Below are 16,936 nucleotides of genomic sequence, written 5' to 3' on the forward strand. Positions count from 1 at the left end.
AGATAGTATCACTTTTAAGGCTAAACATAAAATTTTTGTATTTAGATCAACTCTTATACATTTAAACGTTTCTCTAATATAAATCAACACCCCACCACCCTTACCAGATGATCTGTCTTTTCTAAAACAGACATAGCCAGGGACATCTACCATGTTTGTAGGGATATTACCTTGAAGCCATGTTTCACTCAAAAGAATATGAACTTGATCCAACTTTGGCATCAGACTCCAGATGTTTAAGTGTCCACCTAGAATTCCTCTTAGCTTAGACTTAGTGTTCCATACAATTTCTCCTTTCTTCCTTCATCGATTTTGCTGGGTCGATATCGATACCTTTTTTCACACCACACCTGCCTAGCTCATCGGAGCCGTTATCAACTCCGACAACCATCTCACAGTTCTCACTTCGAACTCCTCCCGCCATCACCCCTTGCACTCGCAGCTCACACCGGATAAATCCCACGTCTTTGCTGCAAGACACAACAGGCCCATCGGCGACACAATCCCGCTCCAAAAGCACATACACCTGCAGTGAGCACCACAGATCAAGGTCCCCAGCCACACCGGCTCTCACTGCAGCAGGAGCCCCTTCAGTGAGATCTTGCACGCCGGCTCTTACTGCAGCAGGAGCCCCCTTGAGAGATTCAATTTGAGCCGCGCTTATGCTTATATTTTTACCTATATTAGGTCTAGGATTCAAATGAACATCGCCAGCCAACAGCAGCAAGGTAATCAAAATGTTCAACTTAGAGCTCTTGCACTTGACCATGTTTTGTTTAGTGTGTTTCATTTTGTAGTAATGTCCCAATGATTTCGGTCCAAACCTCCGATATAAAATGTAATGGCCATATCCATAACAATACAACTTGATTTGTTCCGTTGTTGACCGTAATCGCACATTGGGTGATAAAGTTTGCTTTGTTTCCAACCTTGAGCGATAATGAATTAATACCAGCACCATACAGCCGCTGATCAATAAACAAATTAGTTGTTTATGATTACCCTTTATTGTGGAACACTTTTTTGCCTCATTAAAAAATCCAATGATCTGAAAAAAAAATCATATGCAAAACTTTAGCTAGGAGAGTGGAGTCTAACCAACCACTCATTCCCTTGACCGCCATTTTGATTTTGATATTTACTACACAGAGCCGTAGTTCACTGACAAGCTGACAACGACAATCGCTGATAACAATGCTACGCGATATGCGTAGCTTGACAGTGAAATATGGCTCTGTGTAGTAAAAGAAAAGTGAAAGTGACATGACATACAGCCAAGTATGGTAACCACTGATCTATATATGACTGGATCGCTCATCGCATTCTAAACTGCCAGCAGGCAGTGAAGCCACCGGAAGTGTTCGATCCGCCATCTTACTAATCCCTACCGGCAGAGAGCACCATTGAGTCACATTCAATCCGCTGTCCTAAAATCACCCGATTTGAAGCAAATCAGTCAAACGGGACTAGTTTTTATGTTATGTGTACGTAAATGAATGTTTACTTCAGGTGTTATCTGCAGTGTTTACGGTCTTTTGGGGCAGTATAAGCGATATATTTAAACCGTTTAGGTGGGTGTGTCTGCTGCGCACTGATGACGCAGGTAACGATCAAACACAAAATATACTAGACTATTTCTTTATGAACATAATTATTCAGCAATTATTAAACATAAACGTATTAGTATCAGAAATGGATTTGAATATATTACAATGAATAATACAATTATGTTGTTAATGTTGCTCTATAATGAAATGAAAAGCTTAACTTACTATCTTGGAAATAAAGCTTTATGTCTTTAAATCCGGACTGTATATAGTCAGTTATTTCTCTGAATAAATTCAGATTTCGGAATGAGCACTTTGTCGTTTGTTTTATATGTTGAGGTCGTGTCCGTCTGATGTTTATCATGTTCATGATGTTCGCTACTGTAATGAACGTAGCTTTTTAATAAGAAGGGGAAATTCCCGACATTTAAAAAAATATCCGTTTACATGCCTAGGGTGTTTGCATTGTAATAATGTACATGGATACTTCAGATTTAAAAACGCTGATTTGTTAGGTGATGTTTTCTCATTAAAATCATACAATTTCCTATTAATTCAATAGAATGTTTACGCACACTAGGGATTACCAATATGGCGGCGCGGCGGCTTCACTTTAATGACGTCATGAGCAATCCAGTTCTATATTATAGATCAGTGATGGTAACCCATATTCAGAATTCGTGCTCTGCATTTAACCCATCCAAAGTGCACACACACACTGTGAACACACACCCGGAGCAGTGGGCAGCCATTTGTGCTGCAGCGCCCAGGGAGCAGTTGGTGGTTCAGTGCCTTGCTCAAGGGCACCTCAGTCTTGGAATTGCCAGCCCGAGACTCGAACCCACAACCTTATGGTTAAGAGTCAAACTCTTTAACCATTAGGCCACGACTTCCCCTAAATGCCACGACTTCCCCTAAATGCCACTCCATCTGAAAGCATGTGCTCGAAGTTTACTACTTTTCACACATAAATGAAGCACACAGATGAATGGAAACGAAGCACAGCCTATGATGTAATGTAAGGAACAACCAATCCAAGAGTACCTGCACAAGTTAAAACAGGAAGAAAACAGGTTAGAACATAATTCACCTGTCATGCCTGTGAAGGCCAGTGCTGGGTTTGCAGCGGCTGCAGCAAGGGATTCCTGCTGACTCTGCTGGCTCTGGCCAGGGGTCAAAGGTCGCTGATTGGTCCCTGCACGTATCACCTGGATTGGGCGAGGAAAGAGTTACAATACAACCCAAAGTAAAACACTAGCCTCTAAAATTACTTGTTTCTTTAATTCACTATTCTTTTTCAGTAATATCAGAATGAGTTGAAACGCATTTTAATGTGCAGGGGATTAGTGGATTATTTCAGAAACCAGACTAGATGGTGAGCAAAAAGAAAAAAAGGATGGATTAAAATGAACGAGCACTACACTGTTGGGCACAAGGAGTGTCACTGCAGATCTAACACAAAGTAAAAACGTTGCTCTTTTAAACTATTAATTGAGTGATGCGTTAAGCAAAGATGCCTTATACAAACACTGGCTTAATTGTAAACAATTCTAAGGTCATGGGACTCGATATTTGAGGAGCCCTTTGGTCTTGTGACTGAATTATGAGCGCTGGTTAAATAAATGTTGCAGTGTCAATACTAATTCAGCTTCATCAGCATTAACTAACAGGATTAATCTTTATGGTGGCCTTTGGTCATGTAACTGTTTCTGTGTGTATAGTAATTCAGCTTCATCAGCATTGTTTTTTGTCTTGTGAGTCGCAGTGTTTTTGTACGTCGTCATCGCGTCTATCTGTCTTTAAGCGCGCATACAGTCGTGAGTTCTCTTTTGGATGTCGGCAGAGCCGCATTTTTAGAGTTAAACTCCGCGCACGCGGAACAGCTGCGAGATCTCGGACTACTCCGGAGGCCTACATCATCACCGACCCCCACTACTGCATCTCGCCCACAGCGGAGGCGCCACAAGCGGCGTGAGAGGAAGCAGAAGAGGGGTAAGCGCGGAGGTATCCGGGCTAGGCTAACGGCTAACCCACACAAGCCATCTATCCCCATCATCGTACTGGCTAACGTACGCTCTTTGGACAATAAACTGGACTACATCCGATTACTACGTTCAACTCAGAGGACTGTAAGAGACTGTTGTGTGTTTGTATTCACGGAAACATGGCTCAGCGACAGCGTTCCGGACTGCGCCATTCAGCTCGACCAGCTGACGTGCTATCGAGCAGACAGAGCTCTCGTCGCGGGAGGAAAAACCCGCGGCGGCGGGCTTTGTGTTTACATCAATGGCGCGTGGTGCTGCGATGCTGTTTGTGATCTGCAAACACTGCTCACCCCTGGTGGAGTTTATGATTATTAAGTGCCGGGCCATCTATCTGCCGAGGGAATATACTGCCATACTGCTCGTATCGGTTTACATTCCCCCGAACAACAGCAACAGCAACAGGAACGATGCACTAAATGAACTATACCAGCACATCAGCGAGCAGCAGACAGCACACCCCGATGCTTTTCTCATCATAGCTGGGGATTTCAAACATGCTGACTTAAAGAGTGTGTTTCCAAAAATACACCAACACATTAACTTTCCAACACACGGGTAACAACATTTTAGACTTTGTTTACACCACACAGAGAGGAGATTACAAAGCCCCCCCCCTCCCCCACCTCGGTGCCTCAGACCACATCACTGTCATGCTAATGCCTGCATACAGACCGCTCGTTAAAGTCGCTAAACCAGTTCAGAAACAGATTCAAGTGTGGCCAGAAGGGTCGTCTGACGCTCTTCAGGACTGCTTTGATACAACTGACTGGAATATGTTTAAGCAGGCTGCCACTTACAGTAAACACCACTGACCTCCAGGAGTACTCGGAGACAGTCACTGCCTACATCACCAAGTGTATTGAGGATGGTAACAGTCACAAAAACCATCACTGTCCGGGCCAACCAGAAGCCGTGGATGACAGGGGAAGTCTACAGGCTCCTGGAGACACGGAACGCTGCCTTCAGAGCTGGAGACGAGGGGGGCCTGAGAACAGCCAGGGCCAACCTATCCCGCGGCATCAGAGAGGCTAAGAGACAGTACTCCAGGAGGATAGCCCATCGTTTCAGCGACAGCAGAGACACTCGGAGCCTGTGGCAGGGGATACAGACCATTACGGACTACAAGCCCCCACAGCGGACCTGTTACAGCAGCATCTCTCTGCTGAACGAGCTGAACACCTTCTTCGCTCGCTTTGAGGCACAAAAATGCTCCACTGCACAGAAGACTCCACCTCCTTCCAGTGACCAGGTGATGATGCTGACCCCGGACAGCGTGAGGAGATCCTTCAGCAGGATCAATGCACGCAAAGCTCCGGGTCCTGACAACATTCCTGGGCGTGTACTGAGAGACTGTGCAGCAGAACTCACTGATGTCTTCACAGACATTTTCAACATCTCACTTAGTCAGGCTGTTGTTCCACATGCTTCAAAGCTACCACCATCATTCCAGTCCCGAAGAAGCCATCTCCATCCTGCTTCAATGACTACCGTCCTGTTGCACTTACTCCCATCCTCATGAAGTGCTTCGAATGGCTAGTATGCCCTCCCCCCCTCCCTGGACCCATTCCAGTTTGCATATCGGTCCAACCGGTCGACCGATGATGCCATCTCAACTACCCTCAACTCAGCACTCACACATCTAGAGAAAAAAGACTCATACGTCAGAATGCTGTTCATAGACTTCAGTTCAGCATTCAACACAATCATTCCTCAACAGCTCATTCACAAACTGGTCGAGCTGGGGCTCAACACTTCGCTGTGCAACTGGCTGTTGGACTTTCTGACTGGAAGACCTCAGGCAGTACGTGTCGGCAGCAACACATCCAGCACCATCACACTGAACACTGGGGCCCCCCAAGGATGTGTGCTGAGCCCCCTCCTCTTCACTCTGCTGACCCTCGACTGCACACCGTCACACAACTCCAACCTCTTTATTAAGTTTGCGGATGACACGACTGTGGTGGGTCTCATTAGCAACAGAGATGAGACAAACTCCAGGGAGCGAGGTGAGCCGCCTGGCCGGGGGTGGTGCAGTGACAACAATCTCTCTCTGAACGTGGAGAAGACGAAGGAGATTTTGTTTGACTTCAGGAGAGCGCACACTCAGCATGTTCCTCTGACCATCAACGGTGCGACTGTGGAGAGAGTGAGCAGCACCAAGTTCCTGGGTGTGCACATCACAGAGGACCTCTCCTGGACCGACAACACTGCAGCACTGGCCAAGAAATCACAACAGCGTCTCTACTTCCTCCGCAAACTGAGGAGAGCCAGAGCCCCACCCCCCATCATGTACACCTTCTACAGAGGCACCATCGAGAGCATTCTGACCAGCTGCATCACTGTGTGGTATGGCGCCTGCAACGCGTCCTGCCGGAAGACTCTGCAACGCATAGTGAGAGCAGCTGAGAAGATCATTGGTGTCTCTCTCCCCTCCCTCCAGGACATTTATGGAACCCGTCTCACTCGCAAAGCCCTCTGCATTGCAGGTGATCCCCCTCACCCGTCACACAGCTTCTTCAGTCTGCTGCCATCAGGGAGGAGACTGCGGAGTCTCCAGGCCAGGACCAGCAGACTGAAGGACAGCTTCATCCATCAGGCTGTCAGGAAGCTGAACTCGCTCCCGAACTTGCCCCCCCGTCCCTCTTCTCTTCTGCCTCAGGCACCACTGAACTATGAACCACCCCCCCCCCCCCGGGTCCCACATCCCCAGGTCCTTCCACCCCCCCCTCCCTCTAACATACGATGACATGCACCAGTCACTTTGTGCAGCAGTGGTCTGCTCACTACCTCATTCACTCATTCACCATGGAACTGACATCATTCTACCACCTCATCAGTCAGTTTAATAATATAACTGCTCTTGAGCCCTTTGTCACTTTGTCACTTTTAATCAGACTGAATAAGCTATTTTTTTTTTTTATGCACTAAAAATATTTTTATCTGCACTGTTTGTTCACTGGTTTGCACTCTATCTGCCATGTGCCTTGCGCTGCTTTTATATTTAAACCTTACTGCCTTATTACATTTTTATTATTTTTTTTTTTTTTTATTTAACCATACTATTATGTCTTTTTTTACATTCCCTTATTGTATAGTTTTATCTTATATTTTATATTTGATCTAGATTTTTAGGCTCTACTGTTCGTGTTATCTGTATGCACCGGGGGCTCTGAGAGTAACGCAATTTCGATTCTCTGTATGTATGTACTGTACATGTGGAAGATTGGACAATAAAGCAGACTTGACTTGACTTGATTAACTAACAGGATTAGTGTCAATGTTGATTAATAGAGAAAATAACTGACTCATCTTTCAATTTTTTCCAGCAACAATCATGGTTACAGTAACATTTACAATGAAACCAGGATAGCCTTTTGAAGGTTTAGGGCCAGTTTTACTAAACAGGGCAAATTAGTGTGAGCGCAATTCCAAAAAAGCTCTAATTGAAGTGGAAATTTCTGCAGGTGATTTACTGACAATGTGCAAATAAAAGAACACAGACGCAGCCAGATCATTTCCATAATGACCAACACAATCTACCATGCTTTTCTGAGCGTTAAATAAAAGTGCAAATACTACTAATTTAACGAGGACAAATGTTAGTAAATCACATTGCGTGATTCATTTTAACACTCTCCTCCCATAAATTTTGCATCTGAAAGGGAAACTCCTACAAATAAATATTCAATAAGGTCAGGCGCAAAAATACTTGTCCACGCCTTTTCAGCGGTAATTCTTCTCTGTGCGTCTTTAGTAATCCAGGCAGTACTATTTTAACACCAAAAGACGGTTTGCGCTGGCACAAGCTGTTAGTAAATCTGGCCCTTAGAAAGTAAAACTCTAAATTTTGTTTGCATTATAAAATTTATCAGTACAAACTCATTTACTATTTGAGCTTTAAAGCTATTTGAGGGCATTTTCGGACCTGCAGATTGCTTGCTTTGTTCTGAAACAGGGACTTAAACTGTCACTGTTGCATTTTCTTCTTGGTTTCATTCACTTTCACAAGAAAATATTACAAAGCGCACCAAAATGTGTTTATGCAAGTCATTAGGGGTGTTGAAATTAATCGATCCAACAAAAAACTTTTTCCCACATATTATGGCACGTGCGTGCGCTAGACGCTTTTTTTTTGCATTATTGACACTGTTTTCCTAATTATTGTTGTTCAGTTGCTTTGACGCAATCTTTTTTGTTTAAAGCGCTATATAAATAAAGATGACTTGACTTGACTAGAGACAATCGCTGCGGGCTTCACTGCACAGGATATGCACTGTGAGACATTGGTTGACAATGTGTGCATCCACCTGCTGTTATTTCAGTGTTATACTTTAGATGTGCTTTCATTGTTTGAATGCAGAATATATTAGATGTACGAAACTCATGTACTGACAGACTTTCACTGTGTTTTTGGTTTGTTTGTCCTGAAGCTTGATCGCGGCTGCAGTTAAATGCACTTGCATCATAGAATACTTTTACAAAATTTATGTAAAGAGTCAGTTATGCTTTCAGAACAGGACAAAACATCTGATTTGTCAAAATATATCTGTGCATTAGTGTGAATGCAGCCTATTTAAGTCTATGATCTCATCAGTAACAATCAAACAGCAATAATGCTGAGGAAAAAGGAAAAACCCATAACGACTGTCTGTAAACTTTCGGAAACTTAAAGCACTCAGGATACTGAAAGGACTTTTTGTTTATCACTTGTAATTGTCTTCCGCATCTCATCTAATGCCTCTTTTGCTGGTTCCAAAACATAATTTTAAAGCTGGTAATGGAGACTTGAGCCGTTGATAACATTCTAATGCAGTTATTAATGAAGTTATTAGAAAGAGAGCGAGAGAAACAGAGACACACAGAAAAAGAGAAAGAAAGAGAGAGAGAATGAGCTTGTGAATTAGGCTCTCTCTGTGTGTCCCTCAACAGTGTTCTGCAGCATCGTCTCTAAAAGGCGCTGTTATTATCTCGCTAGTGAGAAATGTAGTTTCCTTTATTACAGTTTTTCTACGCGAAGTGATATGGAACTGTAATGCGGTCAAGAGAGCTGCCTGGAACTACGTTTGCTGTGCGTTTCCCAGAAAATAATTGCACACCTCAGAACGTTTGTCAGCCAATCAGATTCAAGCATTCAACGGCCCCGTAGTATAATTTACTGTATATTTGCTTGTATGTTTTGAAACTATATTAATTTGGTTAAGCTCTTAACAATTGTTTTTATTATTAATTTGTAATTATTTCAAAAAGTAGCCTTTGATAATCATGCATCATGATATCGAATCGAATAATTGACTTGATAATCAAATCGTGAACCTTGTGACGATTCACACCCCTACAAGTCATATGTTTAAAACTGCCCTCTCATTGGTTAGAGTTTACACACCTATTTATATTCCACTCATGGCGTCTATCAAAATGGATTGACAACTTAGCCCTACATGCTTCTTGTGGCTTTATCTGCAGATGTCATTACTCACACTTTTACAAATGCATATACGCTTGCAATCCTCTAAGCTTCACATTCATATAAGATTTCATGCCTAAATGAACTAAAGGAGAAAATGTTCCAGGTTATGAAACAGGTGAGAAAATGGGGCCAGGCACAAGAAGACTTAAAAACATAAAAAATAATTTAAAATAAGCATTAAACCAAGTAAAAAATAAATAAATAAATAAATAATTCATTTTAAAAATGATTTTTTATGATCTATTATATATTTGTTCTTTTTTTAATAATCTTAAATTACAAACGCCTCAAAGAGTCATGAACATTTAAAGGTTAAAAATAGAACACAATGGAACATTCTGCTCCAAAATCTGGAATCCTAAAATTTCATTATTTAAAATTTATTAAGTAGTTATTTATTTTAATTTTCAGAAACTAGGAGTGCCCATAGATAAAAAAATAAGTTTTGAAATACAAAACTAGGTCTGGGGGTTTTTGAACATTAATTTTTTGAATGATCTACAAAGACTTGTCAAAAAGGTTGAGAACCGCTTGTCTCAATCACCTAGGCAAAAAAAAAAAAAAAAAAAACTTCTGGTTGTGTTACAGATGCTTTTGGGTGATGAAGACTGGATATAACAACAGAGTGTATTTTAATATTAAAAATAACCTTGTGTGCTTCCACCATGAGTTTACAAAAAATGACAAGTGGAATTTATTTTCTGTGGTAATCAACATTATGCCAAAAGTTTTGTCCATAGCGTTTGTTCAGTACAAGTTAGCTCTAGAGGTCGACCGATATTTGATTTTGCCGATACCGATAGCTAGGTTGGACCACACTGGCCGATACCGATTAATTAAACGATCGTTTTTAAAATGGATACTGAAAAAAAAAAAAAAAACTAAAATAGTGCTTTATTTACAAAAAAAAAAAAGCAGTATTAGTAATAATAATAATAATAATAATAATAATAATAACATTAATAGTAAATGTTGAAATTACTACACTCTAATATGGCCCTATGAAATCTGTTACATTTTTTCCTAAATTCCATTTTATTTATTTCCAAATTCTGTTATTTAATTTTTCTGGATTCTGTTTTTTCCATTTTAATTTTACTCCACTCCTTTTTAATAGTTAAATTAAAAGTTAATTAATCATAAAGACTAATTAAATAAAATCATGAAACTTACACATTTTCAAATCAGTTTAATGAAAGTTTAACAAAAATTACATGATTAGGGCCCTATGAAATGTTTTATTTTTTCTCACCATTTTTTTTTTTTTTTTATTGTTACCAAATTCTGTTTTAGCATGTCTAATTATTTGAACACATAAAACAACTTAATTTATTTTTTCTTAAAGAAGCCTAATGATTTTTCTCCTCAAAAATTCTGTGTATTTACATTTTTATTGTTATCAAATCAAAGCATGAAACATACATTTTATTTGTCTTTTAATTACTTAAAATTAAGCAAGTCAGGAGAACTCACCAGTATCACACACACTCCGGACGCGTCGCGTTCAACTCAAGCAGCGGTCTAAAACAGTTTATTTATTCACCAAACGGATACAAGCTGACTACAAGAATGAACAATGAGGCAAAGATAATTTGAAGTTCAGTGCTTAAAAAAATGAAGCAAACGGAAAGAGCGATCTATATTATAGCTCTATAAATGTAGAATACAGACTTTATTAGAGCCACAGGAAGACAAACATTTCGATGGAAATGCTCAATATACAATTCATTATGTACATTAACAACGATTCGGGGCAAATATAATGTCATTTAATGGAAAACTTTGTGAATGGCACTCTGAGGCTCGGCAGGATTTTCTGTCTTAAGTGTCTCTGTTCAGCGTGCAGCGTCACGTGTCTAAACAAACAGCGTGGTGTCAGTGATTTCAACCACTAGAGGCCACTCTCACACTGTATAATGAAAACAGAGCCTTCTCAGCCACTCCAGCAACGAACGCAACCCGGGAAACTATCAGCCGTCTCCAGCAAGGGAAGAAACGCAGAAAACTATCGGCATGGATTTTTGCCGATAACCGACTGTTCCAGCAATCAACTAATGTGCCGATTAATCAATAAATAAATAAATCGGTCGACCTCTAGTTAGCGCTATCCATTTATTTATTTCAAATCCTCCTAAAAGTAATGTCACACAATGAACAAGGCTTAAGTGCTGGTCACACTACACTTTTCATTCCACTGACTTCCATTCTTTTACAAATGAATGCAGTAGAGCGGAAACATGCAAAGAAGTTTTACATAAATTTAAAGAACATACATTTAAAACTGCACACTGCATGAAAGTGGAGTAGACTACACGTGTTTACAGTTTGAGATTAGTATTATTTATACTAGAATTATTATGTTGTAATGTGTTGAATTTAAGTTTTTTTTTTTTTTTTTTTAAGTTTATATGTTCAAAATGTCGTGTGTAGATTTTATATGTTGAGATAATGTCATCAACCTGTTGTCCCAGTCCTGGACCCTGATTGGATGCCTGCTGGTTGGCAGAATGACTGGCAGCAGCTGCAGTCTGTTGTTGGAAGAGGTTGGCCGGATATACACCCCACGGGACTCCATAGTACTGAGGAGGGACTACAGCTGGACCTATGGAAAAACATGATGAGCTTTATACTGAGGACTCTCCACATTTAGGAACCCAGGATTGTCTATACCATGGTTGATATTTATAAATTGTGTACGTGTATACCTGCAAGTGTGGCAGCTGCTGCCAATCCTGCAGCAGTGTAAGGGTCTGCTCCAGGAGGGGCAGCATTGATGATGTAAGGGTTTGGCACAAATGCAGGTGCAAGGCCTATCGAAAAAACACACAGCACATTAGAATAATAAATAGGTTAGATTAATTTCAGAAACTCCCTGGGTTATTGAATTGTATTTTGTCTTCCTTTGCCCTCTTAAAAGAAAATTAGATTATGGTAAAAAAAGGATGAAAATACAAGTCTGAAAGTAATAATGTTACCAAGGTGTTGCTGTTGGGCTGCAGCAAGGGCGTACTGTTGCTGCTGTGCTGCGGTCAACTGCTGAACTGTGAGATGACTGGATCTCTGGAACAACTAAAAAAAAAAAAAAAAAAAAAAAAAAAAAAAATAAAAATATAATATATATATATATATATATATATATATATATATATATATATATATATATATATATATATATATATATAATAAAATTAAAAATAAACAAGGTAGCATTACATCTTTTTACTAAAAAAAAAATCCTCTACATATGCAGCAACCAGAGATTTTACTGCAGATGTGTACACTACTGTATTAAAAAAAAAAAAAAAAAAAAAAATTACTGAACCCAAAAGGGCATTCAACTGATCTAAAGTGACACTAAATAAATTTATAATGCGACAAAAGTTCCATTTCCATAAAGTAGAACTCTGTTATTTTAACCTTTCTATCAATCAATAAAATCCTGGGGGAAAAAATAAAATAAAATTTTTATTAAAAAAACATTAAGCATAACAACCATTTCCAACCATAAGCCTATGCAGTGATCATTTTTACATTTGAGTATTCAATTGACCATTTGCACGATTACTTCCTGGTTTTAGATAAACCAGCACAGTCATTTCCGGTCAACTGCACTGTGCCGTAAGGGGAGCGCTCTTTGCTTGGTTTTCTACATGAACAAAACTTTTCTCCAAATTGTGAATGGATTGTCTAAGATGACCAAACATCCTCGTACACCTTTTCAGGAATGACAAACACAGATTTTAAATTTACGTGAGAGAATCCGTTAAATCATGCTGCGAGTCATTGCTATGATTGACAGTGGCAACGGAATGAGTCATTTGACGAGACTGTCAAAGTAGAGCTTTGTATCAAGTGATTCAGACTAACAAAACTACAGCAGCAAGTCTGTGTTGGTTAAAACTTAAACGATGTAGTTATTAAATTAAATCTAAACATTTGAAAAGTATTGAATTCATTATTTATTTGTTATAACTTATTTAATTTGTATTTAACTACATAGGTATCTTACTAATTCAGCATTATAGGTTGTTGTCTGGCCTAATTTATTTCTTTAAATGGCAAGTGACTTTGTGACTTCCTGCACTTGCTATATTTTAGTGTGATAAAGTACTACATTTGTTATAATATTTATTTTATAATAAATCAGAAGATGTGAAAAAACTAGCGTGTTTAAATGGCAGATGCAGCCAATGAGTGATCCTAAGCTGCCATCTCCTGGTTATAACGGTAATTTCATTTTCATCTTAAAAAGTCTCTCTTTTTCGCCCAGACGCGTTTTTTTTTTTGGCACATTCATGTCATCTTCATGAATTAGAAAGTGAACCTTTAATAATGTCAAATTTACTGCACAACTTTGAGAAATAATAAATGCTTATAATAAATTTTTTTATAAGATTTAAAAAATGTGACTATGAAGGTAAGACATTGATTATTGAGAATACCATTACGGTGTCGTTTAAGAGATAAACTGCCTAAACAGTTACAATAGTGTTTATTTATCAGCATACAAATGTACAGTTATGTGTCTGGGTACTTTCCTGATTACCAGACTCTGCATATAAAATTATATGTTCTTTAATAACATGAAACTGTATGTTAATTCCGCTATCATTATTTACGGTGTTTCAATTGTTTTGTTTCTCAGTTTCTGATAAGAATAAGGCAGGAGAGGTTTCTGTGAAAGTCTCTATACCTATATATAGCACATATAAAATGAACGTCACCGGAAGATTAGGAGCTGGCTTATCATCATCTGGAAGTTCTAAATAGCGCTCTGTGCATATGGTCAATTCCTGTATTATTTCTTGAAAGCTTCTATTAAATAGATTTAAAATGAAAAAAAAAAAAAAAAGTAAAGCACTGTTGATTTAGTCTTTTTGTTTTACTATATGTTTTGCTGTTTCTTATTTGCATCAAAATTTTTATTTTTTGATAAAACAAAAAACAAATCTATGATAAAAAACTTATTTTGTGATTAATATAATAATTATTAAAAGAACTGGAGAAAAAGATGCATTGAAAATCATTAATTGAATTGTTACCCTCTGAATCATAATATAATTGAATAAGGCAAGTGAAGGTTCACACCTCTAATTAATATTGTAGTGAAGAGCAGGAAGAGAGAATGGTAAAATTTTAACTTCAGTGTGACTATGTTTCTGTAAACAACATAAATGGACTTTTGCATTTAAAAACTATCTGAAGCAATAAAAAGGAAGAAAAGAAAATAAGGCTCTGATTTTGGACTATTTTTGACCAAATAAATGGAGAATTGGCGAGCCTAAGACACTTTTGAAAAACATTTTTAAAAATAATAATGTACAAAAATGTTGTATAAATTGGCACAAGGTAGCTGGCAAGCAGGGGGCAGTTAGCTCCTGCTAGTAGATGCCATAATTACTCTGTTAAAGTGGCAAAAAGCGTGCTCTTCCATAGATGGCCAAGCTGCAACTTGGTCCTTGGTTTCACTCTCTTCCCTCAATCTAATTCAATCACTTCAATAAATAAAAAAAAAGTCCCATCCACACATTATTACAGCTTGACATTCTGTTTCACTAAGACATGTCACTTTAGAGAAGTAAAATGCAATGCAAATGGCATTTCATGTTGTCAAGACATTGACACTTCATACTGGAAAAGTTAAAGCAAACAAAAAGTAACTGTAAACAAAAAACAAAGTAACTGTAATAATTAAGTGCAGAAGAGCAGTTGTACCTGCTGTTGGGAGTTATAGTCAAACAGGCCGACTGGAGCACCAGATGAGTCCACCTGGATCTGGTTCCCAGCATAGTCAAATTGAAGTGACTCCATGCCCGCCTGGTGCTCCATGCCACCCATGCTCTGGGCTTCCTGGCTCTGGAAGTCCTCAGTGGGAGGTTTGTTTGTGACAGGGTTGGGTGGCTGCAGAACATGCGGGTGGTGCTGTGCCATCATTTCCAACCCGGCCTGACTGGGCCCCATCCGTTCTACTGCCTCTGTGGGGGACGCCTGGCGACTACCTGGGGTAGGACTGTAGAAAATAAGATTTTAATCAAAGCGTGGATACTGACTAGTGTTGTCAAAAGACCCGGTACTTCGGTACCAAGTCGGTACTAAAAAAAATGAAAATGTCATGGTACCAGGTTTCTTTAAGTACCGGTGGTACCGAGTACCCGGTCAACCCGGTTCTAGACGCATACAGTGCTATGATTTCCGCGAAGCAGAAAACATGGACGGAATCTCAAAATCCAGTCATGAAAATGAAACTTACATTTTAATATGGACAGTCACGGAATTTGTCAAAGTTAGCATAAATTAATCAAATCAAATCTCCATATGGACCAGTATCTGTAAATGTTAAGCGCAAAAGTTGGTTGAAATATGAATCCTGCATGTTCTGCGCGTCTTTGTGTGAATGAATGAATGAATGAATGGCAGAGACGTTTACTATATAGACTGAAGCGTGTGACGCTTGGAGTAATTTCAGCATCTGCCGTCTCAATGAGGACATAAATACATAAACAACATCACCAGAACTGTTCTGAGTCACTTCACAAGCATTTTACCGTTTCATTTGAGTAAAACCAGTGTCAATTTAAAGGTATTCACACCAACCCAGGGTTTCCCACACATTGATTTATTACGATATCAAAACTGACCGCCACAAATAGATTTTCCAAAAGGCTTTGACTTCATTGATTAAACAAGCACTGCACGTTTCAAAATCAAAAACCAATGCAGGTGTTTTTATATCACTGCATTTCAGAAGGAAACCGACTGTATTTAGAAAATTTTCAATTTCATTTTGCATGTAATGCTTGATAAGGCAGCGTTTGTGAACTCAGCATTACCGGAGAATCCTGTATCTCTCCCGCTCTCAAAGCGCCTCCTGCTGGCAGAGAATGAATTTGCATACATATGTATATATGGGGATGGGGAAGTGCTGCCACAAATAGAGTGTAAGGCTGCGGGAAACACTGCAACCCGTTAAAATAAAAGTTCATTTTTACATAAAGGCATTAGACTTGTGCCGGTATTTGGTAATGCGATATATCACGGTAATGAATATGCACGGTATTGTTATCGTGGACACTTCTAAATACCGTGAATAATTATATCTTAAAAATTATTCAGAATTTGGAATGCATTTTAAGAATACTTTTCCCATCAACTGCTCAAAATGCACAACACCGATGTATGCTGCTTGAAAGAAGCGTGCGCTCTGATGTAAACAAGCACGCATAAGCACATGGAGGAACACGTGAGAGACGCACTGAATGAAAGCACATTCACTCTCTGACAACAGATGGCGCTAAAATGCAGCCCTTACCCTGTAAACCCCATTAATTAAGCAGCTGCTACTTTCTAAACCATATTTAAATAATTTTAAATAGCCATTCAGATTTGTGGATTTGCTATGGTGTTCATCACAGCACCAAATACTTAAATATTTAGACTTAATAGGCTATTTATTTTCATTTTTTTTTTTTTTTTATCTGGACTACAACATGCCCTAGATATTGTTTGAAAGTGTTTTGATTCTTTATTGTTCATTCACACTTTACATTAGGGCTTCTTTTAATTAATTAACAAACTGCCAATTAAAAATTCTTCTGAACATTCATTAATCTTAGGTATTCCAATATTTAATAGCACATTGTTAAAATTGAAAGTTGCAACTGTGTTATTTAATGAGCTAACATGAACTAAGATTTGTATTTTTTAACAAAGATTAATAACTTCTATAGCAAATGTAGCTATTGCTCATTGTTTACCTGTGCATTTATTGAAGGAGCACTATGCGATGTCCAGACTGATTTTTAAACGGTCTTAAATTCTTTTTAAGTCAATTTTTAAATCATTTTCAAAGTTCTTAAATTGCTTGTTTTATTTTTGTG

At 38.9% G+C, this 16,936-nt stretch overlaps 1 protein-coding gene across 7 annotated transcripts in view; it reads right to left on the bottom strand.

Annotated features, from left to right (window-relative positions):
• Window positions 1-16,936, bottom strand: part of LOC109111929 (pumilio homolog 2-like) — a 99,912-nt gene that overhangs the window by 39,559 nt on the left and 43,417 nt on the right. For all 7 annotated transcript variants that reach the window (XM_042777431.1, XM_042777434.1, XM_042777432.1 and 4 more), the window contains exons 7-11: window positions 14,775-15,069; window positions 12,035-12,128; window positions 11,765-11,869; window positions 11,519-11,661; window positions 2,638-2,755 (exon numbers count right to left, since the gene is read on the bottom strand). In XM_042777431.1, coding sequence (XP_042633365.1) covers window positions 2,638-2,755; window positions 11,519-11,661; window positions 11,765-11,869; window positions 12,035-12,128; window positions 14,775-15,069 — 755 coding nt within the window. The remainder of the gene's footprint in view (window positions 1-2,637; window positions 2,756-11,518; window positions 11,662-11,764; window positions 11,870-12,034; window positions 12,129-14,774; window positions 15,070-16,936) is intronic.

This window comes from Cyprinus carpio, chromosome A20 (genome assembly GCF_018340385.1).
Source record: "Cyprinus carpio isolate SPL01 chromosome A20, ASM1834038v1, whole genome shotgun sequence".
In the NCBI taxonomy this organism is placed as follows: domain Eukaryota; kingdom Metazoa; phylum Chordata; class Actinopteri; order Cypriniformes; family Cyprinidae; genus Cyprinus; species Cyprinus carpio.